The sequence below is a fragment of the Bos javanicus genome, chromosome 3 (genome assembly GCF_032452875.1).
Source record: "Bos javanicus breed banteng chromosome 3, ARS-OSU_banteng_1.0, whole genome shotgun sequence".
In the NCBI taxonomy this organism is placed as follows: domain Eukaryota; kingdom Metazoa; phylum Chordata; class Mammalia; order Artiodactyla; family Bovidae; genus Bos; species Bos javanicus.
In genome coordinates this window covers 108,590,748-108,616,030 of record NC_083870.1, presented here as the reverse complement: position 1 = coordinate 108,616,030, position 25,283 = coordinate 108,590,748, and the positions used below count along the sequence as shown (strand labels likewise).

Below are 25,283 nucleotides of genomic sequence, written 5' to 3'. Positions count from 1 at the left end.
CAGTAGTTATGTCCTCGGGCGTAGTCACACCTTGGTACGTTGGATCTTCCCAGACCAGGGGTTGAACCTATGTCCCCTGCATTGGCTGGCGGATTCCTAACTGCTAGACTACAAGGGAAGCCCAAGAGATTTTTTAAATTTATCTTTTATTCAGAAATTTTAGCTGTTTTCAGCAGGAGGATTCATAAAAATAACTTCAGTTCAGTTCAGTCGCTCAGTCATGTCCAACTCTTTGCTACCCCATGAACCGCAGCAGCACGCCAGGCCTCCCTGTCCATCACCAACTCCCAGAGTCCACCCAAACCCATGTCCATTGAGTCGGTGATGCCATCCAACCATCTCATCCTCTATTGTCCCCTTTTCCTCCTGCCCTCAATCTTTCCCAGCATCAGGGTCTCTTCAAATGAGTCAGCTCTTCTCATCAGGTGGCCAAAATATTGGAGTTTCAGCTTCAACATCAGTCCTTCCAATGAACACCCAGGACTGATCTCCTTTAGGATGGACCGGTTGGATCTCCTTGCAGTCCAAGGGACTCTCAAGAGTCTTCTCCAACACCACAGTTCAAAAGCATCAATTCTTTGGCAGTCATTAATAGAAGCCAGAAGTCTCAATCACCTTCTTTCCCCTACTGAACTTCAAGTGCTTCCAAAGCCTCATTGAACACCTTAGGCATTTCTGAGTGCTAGTCTCTGTCTAGAAATTGTTGGTGTTGTTCAGTCATGTCCGACACTTTGCATCCCCATGGACTGAAGTATGCCAGGCTTCCCTGTCCTTCACTATCTCCCAGAGTTTGCTCAAACTCACGCCCATTGAGTCAGTGATGCCATCCAACCATCTCATCCTCTGTTGCCCCCTTCGCCTCCTGCCTTCAGTCTTTCCCATAAGAGTCTTTTCCAATGAGTCAGCTCTTCACATCAAGTCTAGAAATTATTTTCCTGTTTTGGCGTCTGCAAAATGTAATGATAATAGAAGCCCCACTCATAAGGTTATGTGGATGAAATGAGTTAATGTATGTGCTTGTTGTGCACATGTTAAATGCTCCATCTAGTCAATGCTCTGGTTTTTCCAGTAGTCATGTATAGATGTGAGAACTGGACTATAAAGAAGGCTGAGCACTGAAGAACTAATGATTTCGAACTGTGGTGTTGGAGAAGATTCTTGAGAGTCCCTTGGACAGCAAGAAGATCAAACCAGTCAATCCGAAAGGAAATCAACCCTGAATATTCACTGGAGGGACTGATGCTAGAGCTGAAGCTTCAATACTTTGGCCACCTGATGCAAAGAGCCAACTCATTGGAAAAGACCCTGATGCTGGGAAAGATTGAAGGCAGGAGAAGGCAGCAACAGAGGATAAGGTGGTTGGATGGCATCATCGGCTCAATGGACCTGAATTTGGACAAACTCCAGGAGATTGTGAAGGACAGGGATGCTTGGCATGCTGTAGTCCATGGGGTAGCAAAGAGTTGGACACAACTGAGAGACTGAACAGCAACAACACACACACAAATATATATATATACACACACACAAGTATATATATAATCTTTTTCAGATTACTTTCTCTTATAAGGTGTTACAAAATATTGGAGTATAGTTCCCTGTGCTATACAGTAGGTCCCTGTTGGTTACCTATTTTATATGTGTGTGTACAATTGAATCACTGTGCTGTACACCTGAAACTAACATTGTAAATCAAATACACTTCAACCAAATAAGAACTAAAAACAAATACCATCTCTTGTACAAGGTGCAGGGCACCTCCAAATTACTGCTCCATTTCTAACTCAGCTGTACACCAATTACTAGCATAGTAATTTTATGCAATCATTGATTGGATTAATTCACTTTAATGTATAAGTGTGAAAGTGTTAGTCACTTAGTAGTGTCCAACTCTTTTTGACCCCATAGACTGTAGCCCACCAGGCGCCTCTATGCATGGAATTCTCCAGGCAAGAATACTATAGTGGGTAGCCACTGCCTTCTCCATGGGATTTTCCCAGTCCAGGAATCAAACCCACGTTTCCTGCACTGCAGCCGCCAGGGAAGCCCCAACTTTAGAGTAATATAAACAAATCAACTGTCTTTTAAAACTGTCTCCCACTTGATAAATATACTAGAAAGTTGACCCAGGAGACTGAATGAAGCTTTAAATTCCAAACCTTTGATTTAAATCAAGTAGCCCTTTTACCTGATATAAACTCACACATCCAGGAAACTTGAGGGTCCAGAACATTCTCTCACAAGTAGGCATTACTGGTGTGTTATGTGCATGTCACACTTAGATTCTGATTAATGTAGCATCATTTTATTCCTTTCATCAACTACTAATTTCCACAAATGGAAGGGTATTAACAAATATAACCATGTGTGTTATACTAAAATAAACTCAAAATGGATTAAAGATCTAAACATAAGACCAGAAACTATAAAACTCCTAGAGGAAAACATAGGCAAAACACTCTCCAACATAAATCACAGCAGGATCCTCTATGACCCACCTCCCAGAGTAATGGAAATAAAAGCAAAAATAAACAAATGGGACCTAATTAAACTTAAAAGCTTTTGCGCAACAAAGGAAACTCTAAGCAAAGTAAAAAGACAGCCTTCAGAATGGGAGAAAATAATAGCAAATGAAGCAACTGACAAAGAACTAATCTCAAAAATATACAAGCAGCTCCTGCAGTTAAATTCCAGAAAAATAAACAACCCAATCAAAAAATGGGCCAAAGAACTAAACAGACATTTCTCCAAAGAAGACATACAGATGGCTAACAAACACATGAAAAGATGCTCAACATCACTCATTATCAGAGAAATGCAAATCAAAACCACAATGAGGTACCATTTCACGCCAGTCAGAATGGCTACTATCCAAAAGTCTACAAGCAATAAATGCTGGAGAGGGTGCAGAGAAAAGGGAACCCTCTTACACTGTTGGTGGGAATGCAAACTAGTACAGCCACTATGGAGAACAGTGTGGAGATTCCTTAAAAAACGAAATAGAACTGCCATATGACCCAGCAATCCCACTGCTGGGCATACACACCAAGGAAACCAGAATTGAAAGAGACACGTGTACCCCAATGTTCATCGCAGCACTGTTTACAATAGCCAGGACATGGAAGCAACCTAGATGTCCATCGGCAGATGAATGGATAAGAAAGCTGTGGTACATATACACAATGGAATATTACTCGGCCATTAAAAAGAATACATTTGAATCAGTGCTAATGAGGTGGATAAAACTGGAGCCTACAGAGTGAGGTAAGTCAGAAAGAAAAGCACCAATACAGTATATTCATCCATACATATGGAATTTAGAAAGATGGTAATGATGACCCTATATGCAAGACAGCAAAAGAGACACAGATGTAAAGAACAGACTTTTGGACTCCGTGGGAGAAGGCGAGGGTGGGATGATTTGAGAGAATAGCATAACATGTATATTATCATATGTGAAACAGATCGCCAGTCCAGGTTTGATGCATGAGACAGGGTGCTCAGGGCTGGTGCACTGGGATAACCCTGAGGGATGGGATGCAGAGGGAGGTGGGAGAGGGGTTCAGGATGGGGGACACATGTACACCCATGACTGATTCATGTCAAAGTATGGCAAAAACCACTATAATATTGTTAAGTAATTAGCCTCCAAATAAATTAATTAAAAATAAGTAAATAAAATGCTAAAAAAAATAACCATGTGTGTACCATATAAAATCATAATTATATATAAGAACATATATATAACTTCTAAGCCTTTAAAAACCAAGCTATACTGTGGCACCTCAGTACAATAATACAAAAAAAATTTTTTTTAATTTTTTTAGATACACGCAATGTGTCACTGAATCACTTTGCTGTACATCTGAAATGATCACAACATTATTAATCATCTATACTCCAAAATAAAGTAAAAAGTTAAAAAAATGTTTCCCAGTTATCTGAATTGATTACTCTGTTTTCCCTTATCATCAGGATACAATAAGAGTATTTAAAATTTAAATACTTTTAAACTTTTAAATAAGTAAAAAAGTATCTAAAAATACAATAAGAGAATTCCCTGGCAGTCCAGTGGTTAGGACTCTGCCCTTCCAATGTAGGGGGCACAGGTTCTATCTCTGGTCAGGGAACTAAGATCCCCCATGCTGTGCTGCACGGTGGGGGGGAAAAGTTCTATTACTGGTTACACTTAATGAGCTATCCTTTATCAGCGGTCAGAAAGAGGAAACTAGAAGATGACTGGAATGGGGCTTATGGGGGAAATCTGAAGATTCTGTCCCGTACCTTGACAGAACTATGAACCACAGAGGATTTGAGGGAGGGGCTCAGAAGCACAGAGCTGTTCTGCAGATGGCTCGATTTTGACAGCTATGACTTGCAGACAAGTCAGCCAGGGTCGAGAAAGGGTGGGGAGTAAAGCAATTGTAAACAGCTAAAATGAACATGAGTCTCTAAGCAATGAATTAATTCAAGACGAAAGCTTCAGAATTGGGACCTCCCTGGTGGTCCATCCTCCAGTGTGGGGGTGACGGTCCATCCCTGGTCGGGGAACTAAGATCCCACAATGCTACACCTCAGTTACTGAGCTCACACTAGAAACCTGGCACTGCAGTGAAAATCCCATGTGCCAAAACTAAGACCCAGCCAAGACCAAGTTGTCTGTTTTTTTCTTTTTTTAAAGAAACCTTTAGGATTAACTCATCAACTTCAGATAAGTCTACTTGGTGATACCTGGCCTGGCCTCAGAGATGAGTAGTTTTTGTCTTTGACTCTCTTAAAAAAACGTGAGTGTGGGCGGGAAACACTGTCCCATACATTTGGCATGAAAAATCTCTTAATCCAGGAAGCAAAAGTTAACTATGTAACTGGCACCTCTAATTGAAAAATATAGGAAAAGTGGTCATCTATCAGTGTCCACCACAATGGTGCATGAAGTCAAGCCAAAAGCTGCCAGGAAGCAGGAGTAGCTGCATAAACTCAACAAGGAGGCCCTGGAATGAGATGCCAGGTAAGTACCTAATTCCAGGAAGAGAAAACCATGCGTCTGGATCAAGAGAAAAACTCATCCAAACATAACCTTTTAGACATGCACGTATATAATATGCACATCCACGGGCCAAATTAGAGCACTTTGAGTGAGGATGCTAATTGCTTACATTGTTTCTTCCCTCAGGTAAGCTTCTACCTAATTAACCCTTAAGTATTCACTCTTCAAAGGGGATTTTTTTTTTTTTTCTAGTTTTTGCCCCAAGGCATGTGAGATCTTTATTGTGCCCATCTTTGCATGAAATGTTGCTTTGAGATCTCCAATTTTCTTGGAGATCTCTAGATTTCATGCAAAGATGGGCACTTATAAAGGACAGAAACGGTGAAAATCTAATAGAAGCAGAAGAGATCAAGAAGAAATAGCAAGAATACACAGAGGAACTGTACAAAAAGATCTTAATGACCCTGATAACGACAGTGGTGTGGTCACTCACCTAGAGTCAGACATCCAGGAGTGTGAAGTCAAGTGGCCTTAGGAAGTACTGCTGCCAATAAAGCTAATGGAGGCAATGAAATTCTAGCAGAGCTATTTAAAATCCTCAAAGATGATTCTGTTAAAGTGCTGCACTCAAGGTCAGCAAATTTAGACTGGAAATTTGGAGATTGCAGTGGCCACAGGAAAAGGTCAATCTTCATCCCAATTCCCAGGAAGGGCAGTACTAAAGAATGTTCAAACTACTGGACAGTTGCAGTCACTTCCCATTCTAGTAAGGTGATGCTCAAAATCCTTAAGCTAGGTTTTAGCAGTATGTGAACCGAGAACTTCTAGACGTCCAAGCTGGGTTTAGAAAAGGCAGAGAAACCAGAGATCAAATTGCCAACATTCACTGGATCATACAGAAAGCAAGGGAATTCCAGAAAAACATCTGTTTGATTGACTACGCTAAAGCCTTTGACTGTGTGGATCATAACAAACTGTGGAAAACTCTTAAAGAGATGGGAATACCAGATCATCTTACCTGTCTCCTGAGAAACCTGTATGCGGGTCAAGAAGCAACAGTTAGAACCTTATACGGAACAACCGACTGTTTCAAAATTGAGAAAGAAGAACAAGGTTTATTTGTCACCCTGTTTATTTAACTTATATGCAGACTGCATCATGCAAAATGCCAGGCTGGATGAGTTACAAGCTAGAATCAAGGTTTCTGGGAGAAATATCAACCACCTGATATGCAGATACACTTTAAGGGCAGAAAGTGAAGAGGAACTAAAGAGTCTCTTGACGAGGGTGAAAGAGAAGAGTGAAAAAGCGGGCTTAAAACTCAATATTAAAAAAACTAAGATCACAGCATTCAATCCCATGACTTCATGGCAATTAAAAGGGGAAAAGGTGGAAGCAGTGACAGATTTTATTTTCTTGAGCTCTAAAATCACTGCCGATGGTGACTGCAGCCATGAAATTAGAAGATGATTGGTTCTCAGAAGAAAAGTTATGACAAACCTAGACAGCATATTTAAAAAGCAAAGACATCACTTTGCTGACAAAGGTCCATATAGTCAAGGCTATGGTCTTTCCAGTAGTCATGTATGGATGTGAAAGTTGGACCATAAAGAAGGCAGTGTGCCAAAGAATTGAGGCTTTTGAACTGTGGTGCTGGAGAAGACTCTCGAGAGTCCCTTGGGCTACAAGGAGATCAAACCAATCTGAAAGAAAATCAATTCTGAATATTAATAGGAGGGACTGATGGCAGAGGCTGAAGCTCCAATACTTTGTCCACCTGATGTGAAGAGCCGACTCATTGGGAAAGACCCTGATGCTGAGAAAGACTGAAGGCAGAAGAGGGAGACACAGGATGAAATGATTGGACGGCATCACCAATTCAATGGGCATGAACTTGGGCAAACTCCGGGAGATGCTGAGGGACAGGGAAGCCTGCAGTGCTGCACTCCATGGGGTTGCAAATAATTGGACACGACTTGGTGACTGAACAATGCAGGATCTTAGTTCCCCCACCAGGGATAGAACACATACTCCCTGTAGTGGACAGGAGAGTCCTAACCACTGGACTGCCAGAGAAGTCCCCAGAGGGGATCTTTTCATTTCTTTTGAATAAAATTAGTCAGCTGCTCCTCCCCACACTAGGTACTAGTCAACATTTAATGTCGAGTACATACAGATATGAGACCTCAATGGAAATACAATGGTAAGCAAGATCAGCTAACGTTAATGTTGTCTAGTCACTAAGTCACTTGTGTCCCGACTCTTTTGCAACCCCATGGACTTGATAGCCTGCCAGGCTCCTCCATCCATGGGATTTTCTAGGCAAGAATACTTGAGTGGGTTGCCATGTCCTTCTACAGGTGATCTTCCCAACCCAGGGATGGAATCTGAGTTTCCTGCATTGGCAGGTGGATTCTTTTACCACTGAGCCACCAGAGAAGCCCAATAATCTCATTAGTTTCCACCCAAGGGGACCAGCTAGTGGCAGCACTGACTGACTTGCATCATCTCTCCTTCCCATCTCACACCCCATCACCACCTGAGGGTGAGGAGGCAGGGACAGGTGTCAGCTGGTATGAGGCCCATGACGGATAACCTGCCCCAACTCTGACTCTTCTGGGAAGAAAAACGCCCCCACTGCCAACTCAGAAAGCACTGCAGCTTCATCAGGACCACCACTCAAGTCACTGAGATGTGAAGATCTGGTTCCAGGGCAGGTGTGGGCCCTATCACTCCCATTCCCTCAACACCCTCCACAACTGTCGACTTCTACTCCCGCAATACTGATTCAAAGATTTCCTTAGCACCAAAATATACCTGTGAACACAAGGTCTTCTGTGCTAGCAAAGAAGTACATTTTGAAAGGGGGCTATATTTACAAATTTTATTATTTTTTATTCCAAAAATACATATAAATGAAAACCTGCTCCTCAAACGCAGGGAGGCCTTTGCCTATGATATTGTATTACATTTACGTCACAAAACATTCTCATAGGAAACTCAGTATGCGGCTCTTTCACACACAATTTTTTAAATATGTACATATATACATACACACAACAGATGTAAGCAGTTGTGACTTTTCTACTTACACATAGTCCTCTGGTGGAAAATTAGAAAATCGGGCAATTCCCATACTTTTCAGCCTTGGGAAGGTAAATACAACTTTTCTGAACGTTGTTTTAAAAAGGTGAAACATGTAAACCACACAACCGTCTTCTGACATGTATATGTTGTTAGGATAAAGCAAAGACCCTGCTACATAAATGACTGTTTCTCTCAAGGAAGAAAGAATGGAGAAAACCTCTAAATAAAAATGTGAAGTTGAAGAACAGCTACGATGATCAAAATTGTTCATGTTCCGTGGAGAAATTAGAGTTCTCTCCCAGGAAACAGATCCACGACCATTTCGGCCTCCTGTGACATGCCGTCAGCACCCGCTGGCAGTGGCTGTGGTCCTCCTGTACAGTCGTGAGCTGAAGCAGGCTCCACAAAGCATCTGTTTGAGTCCAACAGTCAATAATGAGGTCATGTGGTAAATCCCACCCACCCACCCAAACCAACCAAGTGCAAAATCAATTTCTATGACTCAAGAGCTCAACCAGGTCAAAGCTTTGGTATATTCTGGAGGCTATTTTGGTGATAACCAAAGCTTAGTAAGATTCTCTGTTCAGGGGTTTGCCCCCCGAGATAAAAACAAACCCGGTCCACAAAGCTTAACAACTATATAAATAGGGTAACTGTACAAAGAAAACAAGCCACAACTCCCCGTTAACCAAGGGTTTATAGTTTCCTAGGCAGCAGTTCTGAAAGCACCAACTCAAGCCATGATGCTTCCACTAAAACACGATGTGTCAGTGAGACTGTTAGGAAAATAAATGCCCACAGGCATGTGGCCAACGTGTCACAGAAAGAAGTTCAACCAAACGTAAGTCATTTTTTTTACACTGGACATAAGCTGGTCAGCAACAGAAGAAAGACTTAAGGCAGTAGGAGGCATTACAGAGAGCACCGCGGTGCCCCATGAGTCAGTCCCAAAGCCTTCGCACAAAGAAAAGGTCTCTCGAGAGCCTGGGCTATTTTCAGTTTGCTAGCTGTCAGACACCTCTTCCTCTTCCTCGTCGTCCTCGTCTTCTTTCCTGTCTACTTCAGAGGTGTCAGAAGACTCATGGAGCAGAACATACTCTCTACTGCTGAACCCAAACTTAAGGACATCCTTTTCCTTCAGTTCATAGTATCTCTGTGGCTCAATTCGCTTGTTGTTCAGGAATGTCCCGTTGCCGGAGCCAAGGTCAATGATGTAGGGCTTCACCCTGCGGCCAACTGTCCCATCAGCGCGGGTATACTCCACAAGCCTAGCGGAGTAAAGGAGAGAAAGCTGTGAGCGAGATCCAGCCTCAGAGCCTCCAGCTCTTTGCTAACAGTCTGGACAATGTAAATACCTGGCTGAGACTCAGTTCAAGTTCAAACTGTAGAACTCAATGGGAAGGCACAGTCATGGATTTCGAAATTGGGAGCAAGTTAAATCAGTGAGAACTGGTCACTGGGAAAGAGGAATTCATGGTAGATCATAGCTTAAAATGCAGAATCCAAGGCCTCTTGCCATGGTTAAGAAATACTTTTTTTTTTTTTTTGTATTTTTAAAAATTTGACACTTTTTGTATTGTTAATAATCAACATAATGCTTCTTTTACCTATATTTCAACATATTTTAGATGCTGTCCCAATAAGAATAAACCAGTATATTTGGACTTCAGAGTCAAGGGAACAGATAAGATGACCAAAATTATTCAAATCAAAACCAATTTGAGGCAGTATGCTACCTCAGTGATTATTTATTAGGCAGGCCACCTGGCTTTGCTGAGCTTCATCGGCTCATCTGTTAAATGGGGTATTAAGACTAGTCCTCACCTCCCCACAGGATTGTTGTGAGCATCCAACAACAACAGATGTACTACAGAAATTGCCAAGATACAGATCCAGCTAACATATGCCAGGCTTTCTCAGCTTTATTTTCATTCTCGGCTTTACTTCCATTTACCTATCATAACAGCCCTGCGAGGGACGTAGAAACTGAGGCCCAGAAGAGCGGCTGGCCCCAGGTAAGTGGCATTGGCAGGATTCAAAATCTGGATTTCAGACACCAACATCTATCCTCTTACACAAGTGTTGGCAATTATTCATATAAAGTGATTATACATTAGAAGAATAATACTCCTTAAATTAGAAGGAATTCCCTGACAGTCCAGGAGTTAGGACTCCACGCTCTCACGGACAAGGACTTGGGTTTGATCCCAGGATGGGGAACTAAAATCCCATAAACCATGCAGGTTCAGCCAAAAAAATAAAAATTAAAAAAAATTACTATTAGGTATGAGGGATATGGGCTTCTTGTGCACACACACATACACAGATCTCAGTAATCCTAACTGGCCGAGACGTCGGGCTTCTGCTGGCACCGTGGTTTCCTCCGCAGATGGACACTTACCGGTACTGAAAGACGGCATGCTGCTTTGAACAGGAGGGGTGATCGATGGGAATGTCTGCAATGCGGCGGTGCCGGCCCAGGAGGTAAGCGCTCTGCCGGTGGATGTACATCACTGGAAGCACTTCATCGTTTTTAAAGGGGTAGAGACGCCACCGTTTTTTGGGGATACGTGCTTCCGGGGGCTCGCTGTATTTAATAACTACACCCCGAAAGGTGTTAGTGTCCTCAAGAAGTGCCCCAGAAAGTTCGAAGCTTGGCTTCTCTTTAACAGGCACCTCTCTGTCCTTGTTGTTGCCTCCAGGTCCAGGCCGAGGCAGCGCGTCCTGAGACGCATTACTGCCGGCGCTAACTTCGTTCTTCTGGCGGTGCTCGCGGCGCCGGGTGTTGTGGAACTCCCGCTCGGCTTCCTGAGCCTGAAGGTTCTGAGCATCTCGATCACGTCCCTGAGGCTGCCCGCTGCCAGGCCTCTCGCCTGAGCTTCTCCTCTGGTGGGAATGGCCGCGGTGCCTGTCTCGGTCACTGTTCCGAGCTCGCTTGTGTTCCTGTCCTGAGGGTTCTCGGTGTGGCCGATCTTCCCGGCCTCTCCGAGGATGGTCCTCACGTTCCTGAAATTCAAACAGATTCAGGAAAGTAAAGCCAGTTCATGGTCTCTAAACAGAGCTGCATTCGAGAAGTCATTTCTGATTTGGCGTTCAGAGCAAAATGTCCCACAGAAATAAGGTTACCAGTGGTGGTCATGTTCGCTTGCAAGGCTACCACCCAGTGAAAGTGTTAGCCGCTCAGTTGTGTTTGACTCTTTGCGACCCCACAGACTGTAGCCTGCCAGGCTCCTCTGTCCATGAGATTTCCCAGCCAAGAATACTGGAGTGGGCTGCCATCTCCTTCTCCAAGGTATCCCAGGCTGCTGCCCAAATATAGCTCTAACAGCACACGCCCAGGTTCAGAGCCTGAGAAACAAGAATACCTACAGGCAAACTTAGGGAAAAAACAACTCACAGAGAGAATTAAGTAGTCACATACAAGATAATTCAGTTCAGTTCGGTCACTTAGTCGTGTCCAACTCTTTGCGACCCCTTGGACTGCAGCACGCCAGGCCTCCCAGTCCATCACCAACTCCCGGAGTTTACTCAAACTCATGTCCATTGAGTCAGTGATGCCATCCAACCATCTCATCCTCTGTTGTCCCCTTCTTCTCTTGCCTTCAATCTTTCCCAGCATCAGGGTCTTTTCAAATGAGTCTGCTCTTTGCATCAGGTGGCCAAAGTATTGGAGTTTCAGCTTCAACATCAGTCCTTCCAATGAACATTCAGGACTGATTTCCTTTAGGATGGACCGGCTGGATCTCCTTGCAGTCCAAGATAATTACATAAAGAAAAAAGCTACCTTTCTCTTATGCCAGAAATGAAAATGTATTAATAGTAATTTTGAAAGATCTTATTTCAACAGTAACAAATATTACTCAATACCTAGGAATAAAATTAAGAATTATATAAGAAGAAACCTGTAAAAATTTACTGCAGCTGACCCTTGAACAATGAGGGGGCTGGGGCACAGGGGAACCAATCCTCCAGGCAGCTGCAGTCAGCCCTCTGTATATATGGTTTCCCTATACGTGGTCCCTCTGTATTTGAGGGTCTGCACCTGCAAATTCAACCAACTCAGGACACGGTGTACTGCAGCCTCTACTACTGAAAACAATCTGCATATACGTGGACCAGTGCAACTCAAACCCATGTTGTCCAAGGGTCAACTGTAACAGATATATTTTTTAAAGATTTGAAGAAATGAAGAAACATACCAAGGCTTCTTTAAAAAAGTACTGAAAATCAGCCTAGTAGGATAATGGGCAAAGAATAGTAATAAGCAATTTTCAAAAGAAGTATTAATAAATACCTAATGAACACATGAAGATAGGTTTATAGCTAAAGTATCAGAGTTCAAGAGGGGGACCTGCCACTATGAAGTGAGGCTCCCCTCCTGGGAAGGGGTAGAGAGGAAATCCCAAGCATCAGGACTGGGACCTTGCCCCGACTTCCTCGCCAACCCTCATCCCTAGCCCTTGCCTCAAGGCCTTCTCCCTACCATCCATAGAGGTCAAGTAGGGGTCTGTTTGCTCAGAGCCAGACCCAGTTTTCCTAGACTTCCTAACCTCCAAAGACAAGTACCAAGGGGGAGGGAGCCTCAGACACCCATCCCTCCTACCCCAAGACATTCACAAGCTTGCCACCACCATCTGTCTTGAGTTCACCAGAATTAATCTCATTATCCCCTTTCAGTTCAGTTCAGTTCAGTCGCTCAGTCATGTCTGACTCTTTGCGACCCCATGAATCACAAAGGCCTCCTTGTCCATCAACTCCCGGAGTTTACTCAAACTCATGTCCATGGAGTCGGTGATGCCATCCAGCCATCTCATCCTCTGTCGCCCCCTTCTCCTCCTGCCCCCAATCCCTCCCAGCATCAGGGTCTTTTCCAATGAGTCAACTCTTCGCATGAGGTGGCCAAAGTATTGGAGTTTCAGCTTCAGCATCAGTCCTTCCAATGAATACCCAGGACTGATGTCCTTTAGAATGGACTGGTTGGATCTTCTTGCAGTCCAATAGACTCTCAAGAGTCTTCTCCAACACCACAGTTCAAAAACATCAATTCTTCGGTGCTCAGCTTTCTTCACAGTCCAACTTTCACATCCATACATGACCACTGGAAAAACCATAGCCTTGACTAGACGGACCTTTGTTGACAAAATAATGGCTCTGCTTTTTATTTATTTTTTTATTTTTTGGCTCTGCTTTTTAATACGCGATCTAGGTTGGTCATAACTTTCCTTCTAAGGAGTAAGCGTGTTTTAATTTCATGGCTGCAATCACCATCTGCAGTGATTTAGGAGCCCAGAAAAATAAAGTCTGACACTGTTTCCACTGTTTCCCCATCTATTTCCCATGAAGTGGTGGGACCAGATGCCATGATCTTCGTTTTCTGAATGTTGAGCTTTAGGGCAACTTTTTCACTCTCCTCTTTCACTTTCATCAAGAGGCTTTTTAGTTCCTCTTCACTTTCTGCCATAAGGGTGGTGTCATCTGCATATCTGAGGTGATTGATGTTTCTCCCGGCAATCTTGATTCCAGCTTGTGCTTCTTCCAGCCCAGCGTTTCTCATGATGTACTCTGCATAGAAGTTAAATAAGCAGGGTGACAATATACAGCCTTGACATACTCCTTTTCCTATTTGGAACCAGTCTGTTGTTCCATGTCCACTTCTAACTGTTGCTTCCTGACCTGCATATAGGTTTCTCAAGAGGCAGGTCAGGTGGTCTGGTATTCCCATCTCTTGAAGAATTTTCCACAGTTTATTGTGATCCACACAAAGGCTTTGGCATAGTCAATAAAACAGAAATAGATGTTTTTCTGGAACTCTCTTGCTTTTTCGATTATCCAGTGGATGTTGGCAATTTGATCTCTGGTTCCTCTGCCTTTTCTAAAATCAGCTTGAACATCTGGATATACACAGTTCACGTATTGCTGAAGCCTGGCTTGGAGAATTTTAAGCATTACTTTACTAGCGTGTGAGATGAGTGCAATTGTGCGGTAGTTTGAGCATTCTTTGGCATTGCCTTTCTTTGGGATTGGAATGAAAGCTGATCTTTTCCAGTCCCGTGGCCACTGCTGAGTTTTCCAAATTTGCTGGCATATTGAGTGCAGCACTTGCACAGCATCATCTTTTAGGATTTGAAATAGCTCAACTGGAATTCCATCACCTCCACTAGCTTTGTTCATAGTGATGCTTTCTAAGGCCCACTTGACTTCACATTCCAGGATGTCTGGCTCTGGGTGAGTAATCACACCATCGTGATTATCTTGGTCATGAAGATCTTTTTTGTACAGTTCTTCTGTGTATTCTTGCCACCTCTTCTTAATATCTTCTGCTTCTGTTAGGTCCATATCATTTCTGTCCTTTATCGAGCCCATCTTTGCATGAAATGTTCCCTTGGTATCTCTAATTTTCTTGAAGAGATCTCTAGTCTTCCCCATTCTGTTGTTTTCCTCCACTTCTTTGCACTGATCGCTGAGGAAGGCCTTCTTATCTCTCCTTGCTATTCTTTGGAACTCTGCATTCAGATGCTAATATCTTTCCTGTCCTCCTTTGCTTTTTGCTTCTCTTCTTTTCACAGCTATTTGTAAGGCCTCCTCAGACAGCCAATTTGCTTTTTTGCATTTCTTTTCCATGGGGATGGTCTTGATCCCTGTCTCCTGTACAATGTCATGAACCTCCATCCATAGTTCATCAGGCACTCACTCTATAAGATCTAGTCCCTTAAATCCATTTCTCACTTCCACTGTATAATCATATGGGATTTGATTTAGGTCATACCTGAATGGCCTAGTGGTTTTCCCTACTTTCTTCAATTTAAGTCTGAATTTGACAATAAGGAGTTCATGGTCTGAGCCACAGTCAGCTCCTGGTCTTGTTTTTGCTGACTGTATAGAGCTTCTCCACCTTTGGCTGCAAAGAATATAATCAATCTGACTTCAGTGTTGACCATCTGGTGATGTCCATGTGTAGAGTCTTCTCTTGTGTTGTTGGAAGAGGGTGTTTGCTATGACCAGTGCGTTCTCTTGGCAAAACCATGTTAGCCTTTGCCCTGCTTCATTCCGTATTCCAAGGCCAAATTTGCCTGTTACCCCAGGTGTTTCTTGACTTCCTACTTTTGCATTCCAGTCCCCTGTAATGAAAAGGACTTCTTTTCTGGATGTTAGTTCTAAAAGGTCTTGTAGGTCTTCACAGAACCATTCAACTTCAGCTTCTTCAGTGTTACTGGTTGGGGCATAGGCTTGGATTACCGTGATATTGAATGGTTTGCCTTGGAAACGAACAGAGATCATTCTGTCGTTTTTGAGACTGCATCCAAGTACTGCGTTTCAGACTCTTTTGTTGACCATGATGGCTACTCCATTTCTTCTGAGGGATTCCTGCCTACAGTAGTAGATATAATGGTCATCTGACTTCCAACTTGCCTTGATTCATGGAATTACCCCCTTTATCCCTGATTAAATGAGTCACCGTAAGAAGTCACAGACTCCGGGCCATCACTTCCATCTCCCTTGTACTCTAATTCCCATAAGGCTCTGTATATGATGGATTCTGCCCCCAAATTCCACCCTTTTTCAACTCCTAAAGCCACTGTACTTTCTATTTCTTCTGGAAATGGGAAGCTTGGCAAAACCAACCTACATCCTCCACGTCTTCTCAGATAGTTCCTGTCTCTGTTCACTCTGCCTGAGCACTGTTCCCCCGCAGCTCTCTCAAAGGAGTTGGTTTTCTCCTTCTGACCTCCCCTCAGCTCCCGCCATCTTCAGGCCTGGACATATGGCAGGCATTGCCCTTTCTTCTCACTGCCAATTCTAAAACATTCCCCACCTTTTTCTTTTTTCCTAAAAAGATGCGGCAGCGAAAAAAAAAAAAAAAAAGATGCGGCAGCGAATCTCATATAAGACTACTGTCACCCATTACTCTCACCGTTGCTGTCATTTACTAATCCTAAATCACGTCCCTTCACTTTATACCAGTTTTACTTCTAGCTCAAGTCATTCTCTCCAGCGTTACCCTTGCTGATTCCAGTACCATGCTGACCTCTCCATTCTTCGCGTTTCTCTCTTCCCATTATCTTATCTGTCACCTCCTTTCTCCTCAGCCACTCACCTCATTGTTACACAGACCTTTTCACTTCTAATAACTGCAGCCCCTCCATTATTTCACTTTCAAGCAGTCCTCTTTCTGCCCATCTTCCCAGCTCGCATTTTACCCAACTCTAACAATCATCCCAGTAAGACTCATCCCAGCCTTTGATACTCTCGCCTCTGCAAAGTCCCTCACTCTCTTGATGCGCTCTCTTCCCTTCCCCTCTAACTGAAATTCCAGGGTCAAGCAGTATGATCACTCCCTCAATCCCCTGTCCCATGCCATTCATGCTGCACTGTCCTGGCAAAACCACAGCCAGCATCAAGCACACTGAAGTGGCAAGAGAAAAGCACAAGCCATCTTGACGGGTCCCACCTTGGTCCTACCTCAGAAGCATGACCCAAGCCTCCTTAATGATGCCCAGCAACCATCCTACATTTTCTTCAACTATTCCTCCTCCCAGATGACTGTTTCAGCCCTTCCCTCTCTCCCTACATAGCCCTCTACATCTCTTATTTACTCAGAAGGGCTTTTCTATGTCTGCCCACTTACCAGTATCTACACCCATTTACTGTTTTCCCTTCCTGTGCCTGTAAGGAAACTATCTGTGCTTCTATCTAAAGCTGATTCCCACACCTGGGAGTCTCCCTCTCATCCAGAATATCTCTGCAGTGATTCCTGCCTCTCCTGTACACAATCTACTTCCCTGATCTGCACTGAACCACTCCTGTCAGCACAGGCGTCTGCTCTTTTCCAAAGCCCATTTCCCATGTTGGCTTCCACTCTATTTCTTCACTCTCTGAGTAAAATTCCTTAAAAGAGTTTGGTGTTAATCAGTCCCCAATTCTTTTTCCATCTTTTTTTTAATTCTCCAATTAGGCTTCATCCTTACTACTCCACTAAAATTGCTGGTCAAGGTCACCAACGACCTACATGTTGCTAAATCCAATGGGTGATTCTGTCTTCATTTCTAGTACATGTATGTATACTAGGCAAAATCAGTAGAAACTTTGGAGAGAATACGACAAATTACATAACCAGACAACACAAAATAATTAACGTTTCAACATACACTCTCAACTATTGATAAATCAAGTAGGATAACAGATACAATATGATTCTTTTTGTTAATTAACATCTTTGCACAGAATACACACACACACCAAAATATAAAGGAAAAGAAGAGAACATAAGCATTACAGAACGTTGAAGTATAAATACCAAACTATTAAAATGGTGACCTCTGGGGATTGAGGAGGTTTTTTTTGTTCATGGGGAGGGGTGTGATTCTGGGGCTAATGATAGAAGTAACCATATACTATGTAAACCATACTCTCACTTTTTATTTTACAGACTTCCATGTTATGATGATGAATAAGCAACTGACAAATTTTTTCCTCAGGTTTCCACAATCCTGTCCCCCACCTCCTTTAAAAAAAAAAAACAAACCAAAATACAGTTGATTTACAATGCTGTATTCATTTCAGGCATATGCAAAGTATTCTGTTACACACATAGACACATTCTTTTTCAAATTCTTTTCCATATTAGGTTATTAAATTATATTGAATATAACTCTGTGTTGAACTTTTTTTTTTTTTAATGGTGGCTGAGTAGTGCAGAAAATATCTCTAAGTACAAGTCAGAGGCCGTGTGTGCTCTTACAATCCAGGTGAAAGTCACTGATTTTCAACTGCCTATCAAGTCCTCAATTCCCTCTGTTGAGAACCATTTCCAAGTTTCTAGCTGATACAAACAAAGTCAGCTTTTTAAGAGATTATTTGAAGTCAGAAGGGGAGTTAGCATAGATAAGCAAACTAAGACACTCCAAAGTAACAATAATCACAAAACAGTTCCATGTGATAGGCCCCAGGATTTACTATAAGTTGCTGATTTAGAAACCAGAGGTAAAAAACCGCAAGCTGAAAAAAGTGTAACACACACACCTTTCTCCAGGGGATTTTCCTGACCCAGGGATAAAACCTCGGTCGCCTACACTGCAGGCATATGTTTGCTGTCTGAGCCACCAGGGAAGCTCCTTTATGTGTGTGTATATATACATATATATATATATATACATAAACAAAACAATCAGAGAGTAAAATGGTGGTCACTAGGAGATGGGAGGTAGGAGGACAAGACTGATGGTATTTAAGGATACTAACAGTAACGAATAGTAAATAAGCCATAGATAGAGATCTAATGCCCAGAAAAATGAATATAGACAGTAACACTACTCTATAATGATGTAACTTGGTAAATACTGCTTCCATGGCAATCATATTACAATTTATAAATGTATCCAACTAACAGGCTACGTACTGTACCTTTTAAATCTACAAATGTTAACAGGCCAAAATTATTAAATCATAACCGTGGCAAGTTGTACAAACACACACACAAAGCTACAAGTGGTTTGAGAGGTTTGATCTGGGTATTGTGGTTCCAGTGGCTGAATTCTGAGATAATGAAGGTGATGGCTGACCAACTCATACAACAGATCATCAGGACTGGCTTTGAATCTTTTTAGGTAGCAGGAAGTTGGCTCAAATTCACAGGCAAATCCATTTTGTTAATGCCAGTGTCTCTATTTGCACTTTGTAACCCAGAGGTTCTTTAAAGAGAAGACTGAGGACTTCCCTGGTGGTCCAGTGGTTAAGAATCTGCCTGCCAATGCAGGGAACATGGGTTTGATCCCTGGTCCAGGAAGACTCCACATGCCACAGGGCAACTAAGCCTGCATACCACAACAAGAGTGTAGCCTCTGCTCACTACAACTAGAGAAAGTCCACACACAGCAATGAAGACCCACAGCAATGAAGACCCAGCACTGTCAAAAATTTAATAAAACTTATAGGAAAGAGCACAAGACATGACTGAACGCCTGTCCCTGGGGACTAAGGACAGGGCAGGAGTGCCTGCTCTGACTGTTCTTGCTCAACTCAGTGCCAGAGTCCCAGCCATGCAGCAAGGGGAAATAAAATGAACATGCTTTATAAAGGGAGACAGACAGAACTGCCCCTGTGCAGACATGACTATCTATGTAGAAAATCCCAAGTTTTAGGTTGGGATTTATTTAGGCAAAATAAATGAGTTCAGTAAGGTCACAGGATATAAGATAAACATACAAAAATTGATCATATTTCTATGTGTTAGCAATGAAGAAGTAAATACTGAAATTCAAAATATCACTTAATGGTAACTTAAAAAAATTACTTAAGTGCGAATCTAACAAAACGCATACAGGACTTGTACACTGAAACACTGATAAAAGAAATCAAAGATCTAAATAAACAGAGACACATCTATATTCAAAGACTGGAAGACTCTATAATTTTTTAAAAATTCTCAAAAAGTACAAGTTTAATACAATTTCAATCAAAATCCTAGCAAGTTTTTTTTATAGATATAAACAAGATTGTTCTAAAATGTATATATGGAAAGACAAAGGAGCGAGAATTCCTAAACAATTATTTATTTATTTGGCCATGTCCTGCGGCATGTGCCGTCTTAGTTCTGCCCAGCCAGGGGTCAAGCCTATGCCTCAGAGTCTTAACCACTGGCCTACCAGGGAAGCCCCAACAATTTTTAAAAAGAAGAAAGTGAAAGAATCAGTCTGTCCGATTTTAAGACTTCTTATATAGCTACAGTAATCAAGACTGTGGTACTGGCAGAATGACAGACCAATGGCACAGAACAGAGGACCCAGAAATAAAGGCACACACACACTTTCGATTTTTGACAAAGCAAAAGCCATTAAAGGGAGGGGAATCGCCTTTCAACACCTAGCGCTGGAGTAAATGGAGACCCATGGGTGGAAAGGAAGTTTGGTTTAAGGCTCCTGCCTTACATTCAAACAAACTCAAGACAGATCATGGACTTTAAATGAACATTAAAGAAAAAACATATCTTCAGGTTCTAGGGTCAGGGAAGTTCTTAGACATAACACCAAAAGTATAATCTGTAAAAGGAAAAACAGACAAGCTGAACTCCAAACAAATCAAAAACTTTTGCTCTGAGGAAAACTCTTTTAAGAGAATGAACAGACAAGATACAGACGGAAAGAAAATATTGGAAAACCTCTCACTCCAAAAAGGCCTGGTACCTAAGAATATATTACCAAAAAAAAAAAAACAACTCTTAAAATTCGATAGTAAAAAAACCCAAAACAATCCAACTAGAAAATAGGCCAAAGATCTGAAGAGACATTTTACCTAAAAGGAAATACAGATGGCAAATAAACACATGAAAACATGCTCAACATTGTTAGCCACCAGGGACACGCAAATTAAAAATCACAGTATCACTATCACTTGTCAGAATGGTCAAAATGGTCACAATACCAAATGCTGGATCACTCACATTATAAAAAGGGATAGCCACTGTAGGGACTGAATTGTGCCCCCTCCAAATTTATATACTGAAGTCTCAACCCCCACACCTCAGACTGTAACCAGATTTTTTGCAGGTAAGGTCTTTGAAGAACTGATTGAGTTAAAATGAGTAAGGCCCTAATCCAATATGGCTGATGTGGTTAAAGAAGATGTGAGTCAGAGATGGGAGTGCACAGAGGGAAAGACTGTGAGGACCCAACAGAGAAGGCAAGCCAAGGAGAAAGGCCTCAGGAGAAACCAAACTGCTAAAACTTTGATCTCTGACTTCTAGCCTCTAGAACTGTGTGAAAATTAATAGTTTCCATTGTTTAAGGCAACCAGTCTATGGTATTTTGTTATGGAAGACCTGGCAAACTAACATAGCATTCTGGAAAACAACTGATTTCTTAGGGGAAAAAACGGAGAAGGCAATGGCACCCCACTCCAGTACTCTTGCCTGGAAAATCCCATGAACAGAGGAGCCTGGTAGGCTGCAGTCCATGGGGTAGTGAAGAGTCGGACACGACTGAGCGACTTCACTTTCACTTTTCACCTTCATGCATTGGAGAAGAAAATGGCAACCTACTCCATTGTTCTTGCCTGGAGAATCCCAGGGACGGCGGAGCCTAGTGGGCTGCTGTCTATGGGATCACAAAGAGTTGGACACGACTGAAGTGACTTAGCAGCAGCAGGGGGAAAAAAAAAAAAAACACGCGACTACCACACCATCTAGAAACTGCACTCCTGGGCATCTATCCCAGAGAAACGAAAACTTATGTTCACACAAAAACCTGTACAGAAATGTGTACATAGCAGTCTTATGTCTAATAGCCAAAAACTGCTAACAACCCAGATATACTTTAATGGGCAAATGGTTAAATCCATACCACTGAATACTATTCAGCAATAAAAAGGAAGCAACTACAGACAAAAGCAACAATATAAATGAATTCCAAAAGAATTTAGCCAAGTGGAAAAAGCTAATCCAGAAAGGCTACATACTGTGTGATTCTATTTATATAGCATTCTTGAAGAAACAAAATTACAGAAATGGAGAAGTGATTAGAAGCTGCCAGGAGTTGGAGGGGTAAGGGTGGGAGGGAACTGGGTGTGATATAAAAGAACTACTTGAGGAATCCTGTGGTGATGGAAATGTTTTTGTATCTTGACAGAACTGATGTCAACATTTTGGTTGGGATACTGTTCTATAATTCTGTAAGATGTTACTATTGGGACAAACTGTTGCTTTACAACTGCATGTGAATCAACAATTATCTCAAAATAAAAAGTTTAACAAAGAAAGAAGAAAAAAGAAAGAAAAAAAGCCCAGTTTTTGGAGAAGCCCACTGCAGGTACAGGAACACATACACAGCACTTTAGCTATGATGGAGAGGCGCTAGGTTTGGAGCCAGTGGAAAACATCTCAGTCCACTTACCTGCTTTACTTTGATTGCTGAGTGGTGAGGACTTCGGCTTCTCTTACTCCGGGGAGACTTGCTTCTTCTCCCTGAGGATTTGTTTTTCTTTTTGGCTGGGGACCTGTTCAGAAAATGGTACACACATTTATCTCAACTTTCATTCCCTCATACAAAACAGCTCCAAGTGTCAGGCGTACCCAACTAACACAAACACCATGTCTTTGCTGATCACGCTAAAAGAATCAGGAGCTTCACTTTTCTGGTCCTATGTCTTCCACATACGTAACTGCCTACTGGAACTTCTCACTTAGATATCTGACAACTCTGGATTCCCAACCACCCAAGACACTTTTCCTGTTTTCTGCCAGCTGGGTAATTAGTGCCACCATCCACCTTGCTCCTCAGGCAAAAAACCTAGAAGTCACCCCGATTCTTTTTCTCCCCTCGACCAACAGCCCCCCATGCTCCTTCCCTACACAATCACAATTTATCAGCAAAGTCTCTGGCTCTATCTCCTGGCTCTCCAAAGTCATTCCTACCACTCTCCTTGATTACTACACTGGATTTCTCCTCCCACCCCCATTTCTAGAAGAACACAATTAATTCCACTTCAGGTTCTGTGTATGGGTTGTTCCCTCTGCCTAGATCTTCAACAAGGCAGATTATTCCTATCATTCAGGTCTTAGGTCAAATAGCAGACTTTTCAGACAGCAGCTCAGGGAAAACCACCTCCCTCCACTCTCTCACTACCACATTAACCTACCCTCAAATACTTGTTACTAACTGAGACTACTTTTCCAAATTTGCTTGTTACTTTGTCTCAGGGCTAGAGTACCATCTAGGAGCACCATCTAGAGGCAGAACATCTAAGTTCACCCTTGCAGCCCCAGAACCTAGGACGTTCTTCTTCCCCAACCCTTCACTATTTTCAATTTTATCTGCGTATAATTCTACACTATTTTAAGTCAAATTCCACATATTACACGTTTGTATGTATTTTTTTTAATGTTTCATATTTTCCCACATTATTTTATAACCTAGAATGGTCTTTAGCACATAATAGGTACTCAGTCCAAAATCACTGCAGATGGCAATTGCAGCAATGAAATTAAAAGACGCTTACTCCTTGGAAGTAAAATTATGACCAACCTAGATAGCATATTAAAAAGCAGAGACATTACTTTGCCAACAAAGGCCTGTCTAGTCAAGGCTATGGTTTTTCCAGCGGTCATGATTGGATGTGAGAGTTGGACTATAAACAAAGCTGAGCGCCAAAGAATTGATGCTTTTGAACTGTGGTGTTGAGAGTCCCTTGGACTGTAGGGAAATCCAACCAGTCCATCCTAAAGGAGATCAATCCTGGGTGTTCATTGAAAGGACTGATGTTTAGTCTGAAACTCCAATACTTTGGCCACCTGATGCGAAGAGCGGACTCATTGGAAAAGACCCTGATGCTGAGAAAGATTGAGCGCGGGAAGAGAAGGGGACGACAGAGGATGAGATGATTGGATGGCATCATCGACTCGATGGACATGGGTTTGGGTGGACTCCAGGAGTTGGTGACAGACAGGGAGGCCTGGCATGCTGCGGTTCATGGGGTCGCAAAGAGTCGGACAAGACTGAGCGACTGAACTGAACTGAAAACTACGTCGAATGAATGAATAAATGAAGGTGTCTATCACGAGACATTCTCTCCCCGCAAGAATATCAGGTAGATTGCCTAGGCCCTCGATATGTAAACTTCTTGGGACAGATAATTGAAAAGATAACGCCTGCACTCCATTTGCAGGCAGATGGGGAAAATCTTAAATTTAAATTATCACTGATATCAACTGGACTATATTCGGTGAAATGCTGGGTACACAGAAATGAAGGGGCGAGAGACTGCGCAACAGGCATTGAGCGCTTAACATCCAGCTGCAACCCAAGTGTTAGGTACCGGAGTAAACATTCTTCCACACAAGCACAACTGGTCACTTCCATCGCTTTAGGATTAAGTCCAAGCTGTCGCGTTCCTCGTTCAAGGTGCGTTTCTGGCGCTAGCCCTGTCCTCCCTTCTCAACGAGCCCTATCTAAGACCCACCCCAGGATGCTTCCCACCTACCGGCTACCTCCTCGGGCTCGGTTCCCGCGGTGACTTGGGCGGCCCGACTCGCCGGCCGGTGGGGACGGGCTACCGCCGGAGGAATCCGGACGGCGGTGGACCGGAGGCGCGGACTCCGGGCTGAGTCGCTCCTGCTTCACCACTACCGCCGGCGCTATCCCCACCATGTCCCCGTCCCTGTGCCTTCGCCGGCTCCCCCGCTCCCGCTCGCTCTTCACCTCCTTCATGCCGAGAGGTCTGCGGAGCCAAGGAAAATAGGTCCGTTGCCCTCCTGTCCCAAAGGAAATGACGGACTTGCCTCCGGGACTTCCGCTTCCGGCTGCGCGCTCTCCCAGAAGCCCTTGCAGCGGAGATAACGTGACAAGATTCCGAAGTGGGCGGGGCCTTAGTGACCCGACTCGAGAGGCGGGAGATTCAAGTTTCAAAAGCAAACTTAGGGAAAAGCTCCTATCAAGGATGGCTTCCCTGGTGGCTCAGACGGTAAAGAATCCACCTGCAATGCGGAAGGCCTGGGTTGGGAAGATCCTTTGGAGAAGGGATCGGCTACCCACTCCAGTATTCTGGATACTCCAGTTAGTATCCTGGAGAATTCCATGGACAGAGGAGCCTGGCCCGGATACACGACTCAGCAACTTTCACTTCACTCACTTTCAAGGATGTTTAACTAGTAATTACTAAACAGAGACAACCTGCACTCCCAGCGGTAGGAAAGATGTTCTGTCGCCATTCGCAATGCTATTTATAAGAAAAGTGAAAGTGTCCGACATGGCAGGTATAGTCTTTACCGCCACCAGGGAAGCCCATTTGAATTACAGTTTGCTATTTACAAACTATATGACAAATGGAAAAAAAACCTGACTTGTTAAACGAAATTGTACACGGATTGTGATTACATTTACGTTTGGAGACACCAAGGAAAAAGGAAGAAAATGCAATCACAGATGGCAGCCCGTGGGCAAATCATTAGCATTTCCCCTCTGTTCCTCCACTATCTGATATGTTGTCATTTCTCCATTTAATTAAAAACAAATACCTTTTAAAACGTGGGAACTTCAGATGCCTTCCACTGAGAATCTTTCCCAACCCTTCGCTAAGGAGTCAGAAGACTCCCCATTTTGCAGATGACAAAATGGAGGGTCAACGAAGGTGGCAAGCATCTAATTCAAATTGCGAGCTAGACGCAGCACAGGGATTCAGAACTGATGTTTTTCTCCCTGCTTCCAAGAGTACCGAGGCGACC

General features: G+C 43.0%; 1 protein-coding gene and 1 long non-coding RNA gene across 3 annotated transcripts in view; one reads left to right on the top strand and one right to left on the bottom strand.

Moving 5' to 3' along the window:
• Positions 1–10,549, top strand: part of LOC133244830 (uncharacterized) — a 16,451-nt gene extending 5,902 nt beyond the window's left edge. Inside the window, exons 2-3 of the long non-coding RNA XR_009735528.1 lie at positions 10,041–10,089; positions 10,464–10,549. This is a non-coding gene — a long non-coding RNA (uncharacterized LOC133244830). The remainder of the gene's footprint in view (positions 1–10,040; positions 10,090–10,463) is intronic.
• Positions 7,858–25,283, bottom strand: SNIP1 (Smad nuclear interacting protein 1). Of its 2 annotated transcripts, XM_061412475.1 has the most exons (5): positions 25,077–25,283; positions 24,044–24,280; positions 21,958–22,060; positions 10,476–11,080; positions 7,858–9,342 (listed from the first exon to the last, which is right to left on the bottom strand). In XM_061412475.1, exons 2-5 carry the CDS (start codon positions 24,268–24,270, stop codon positions 9,078–9,080), a joined length of 1,200 nt encoding a protein of 399 aa, XP_061268459.1. In that variant the 5' UTR covers positions 24,271–24,280; positions 25,077–25,283; the 3' UTR covers positions 7,858–9,077. The 2 variants fall into 2 exon arrangements, with proteins under 2 accessions (XP_061268459.1, XP_061268458.1); XM_061412474.1 differs by lacking the exon at positions 25,077–25,283 and having other exon boundaries at positions 24,044–24,493.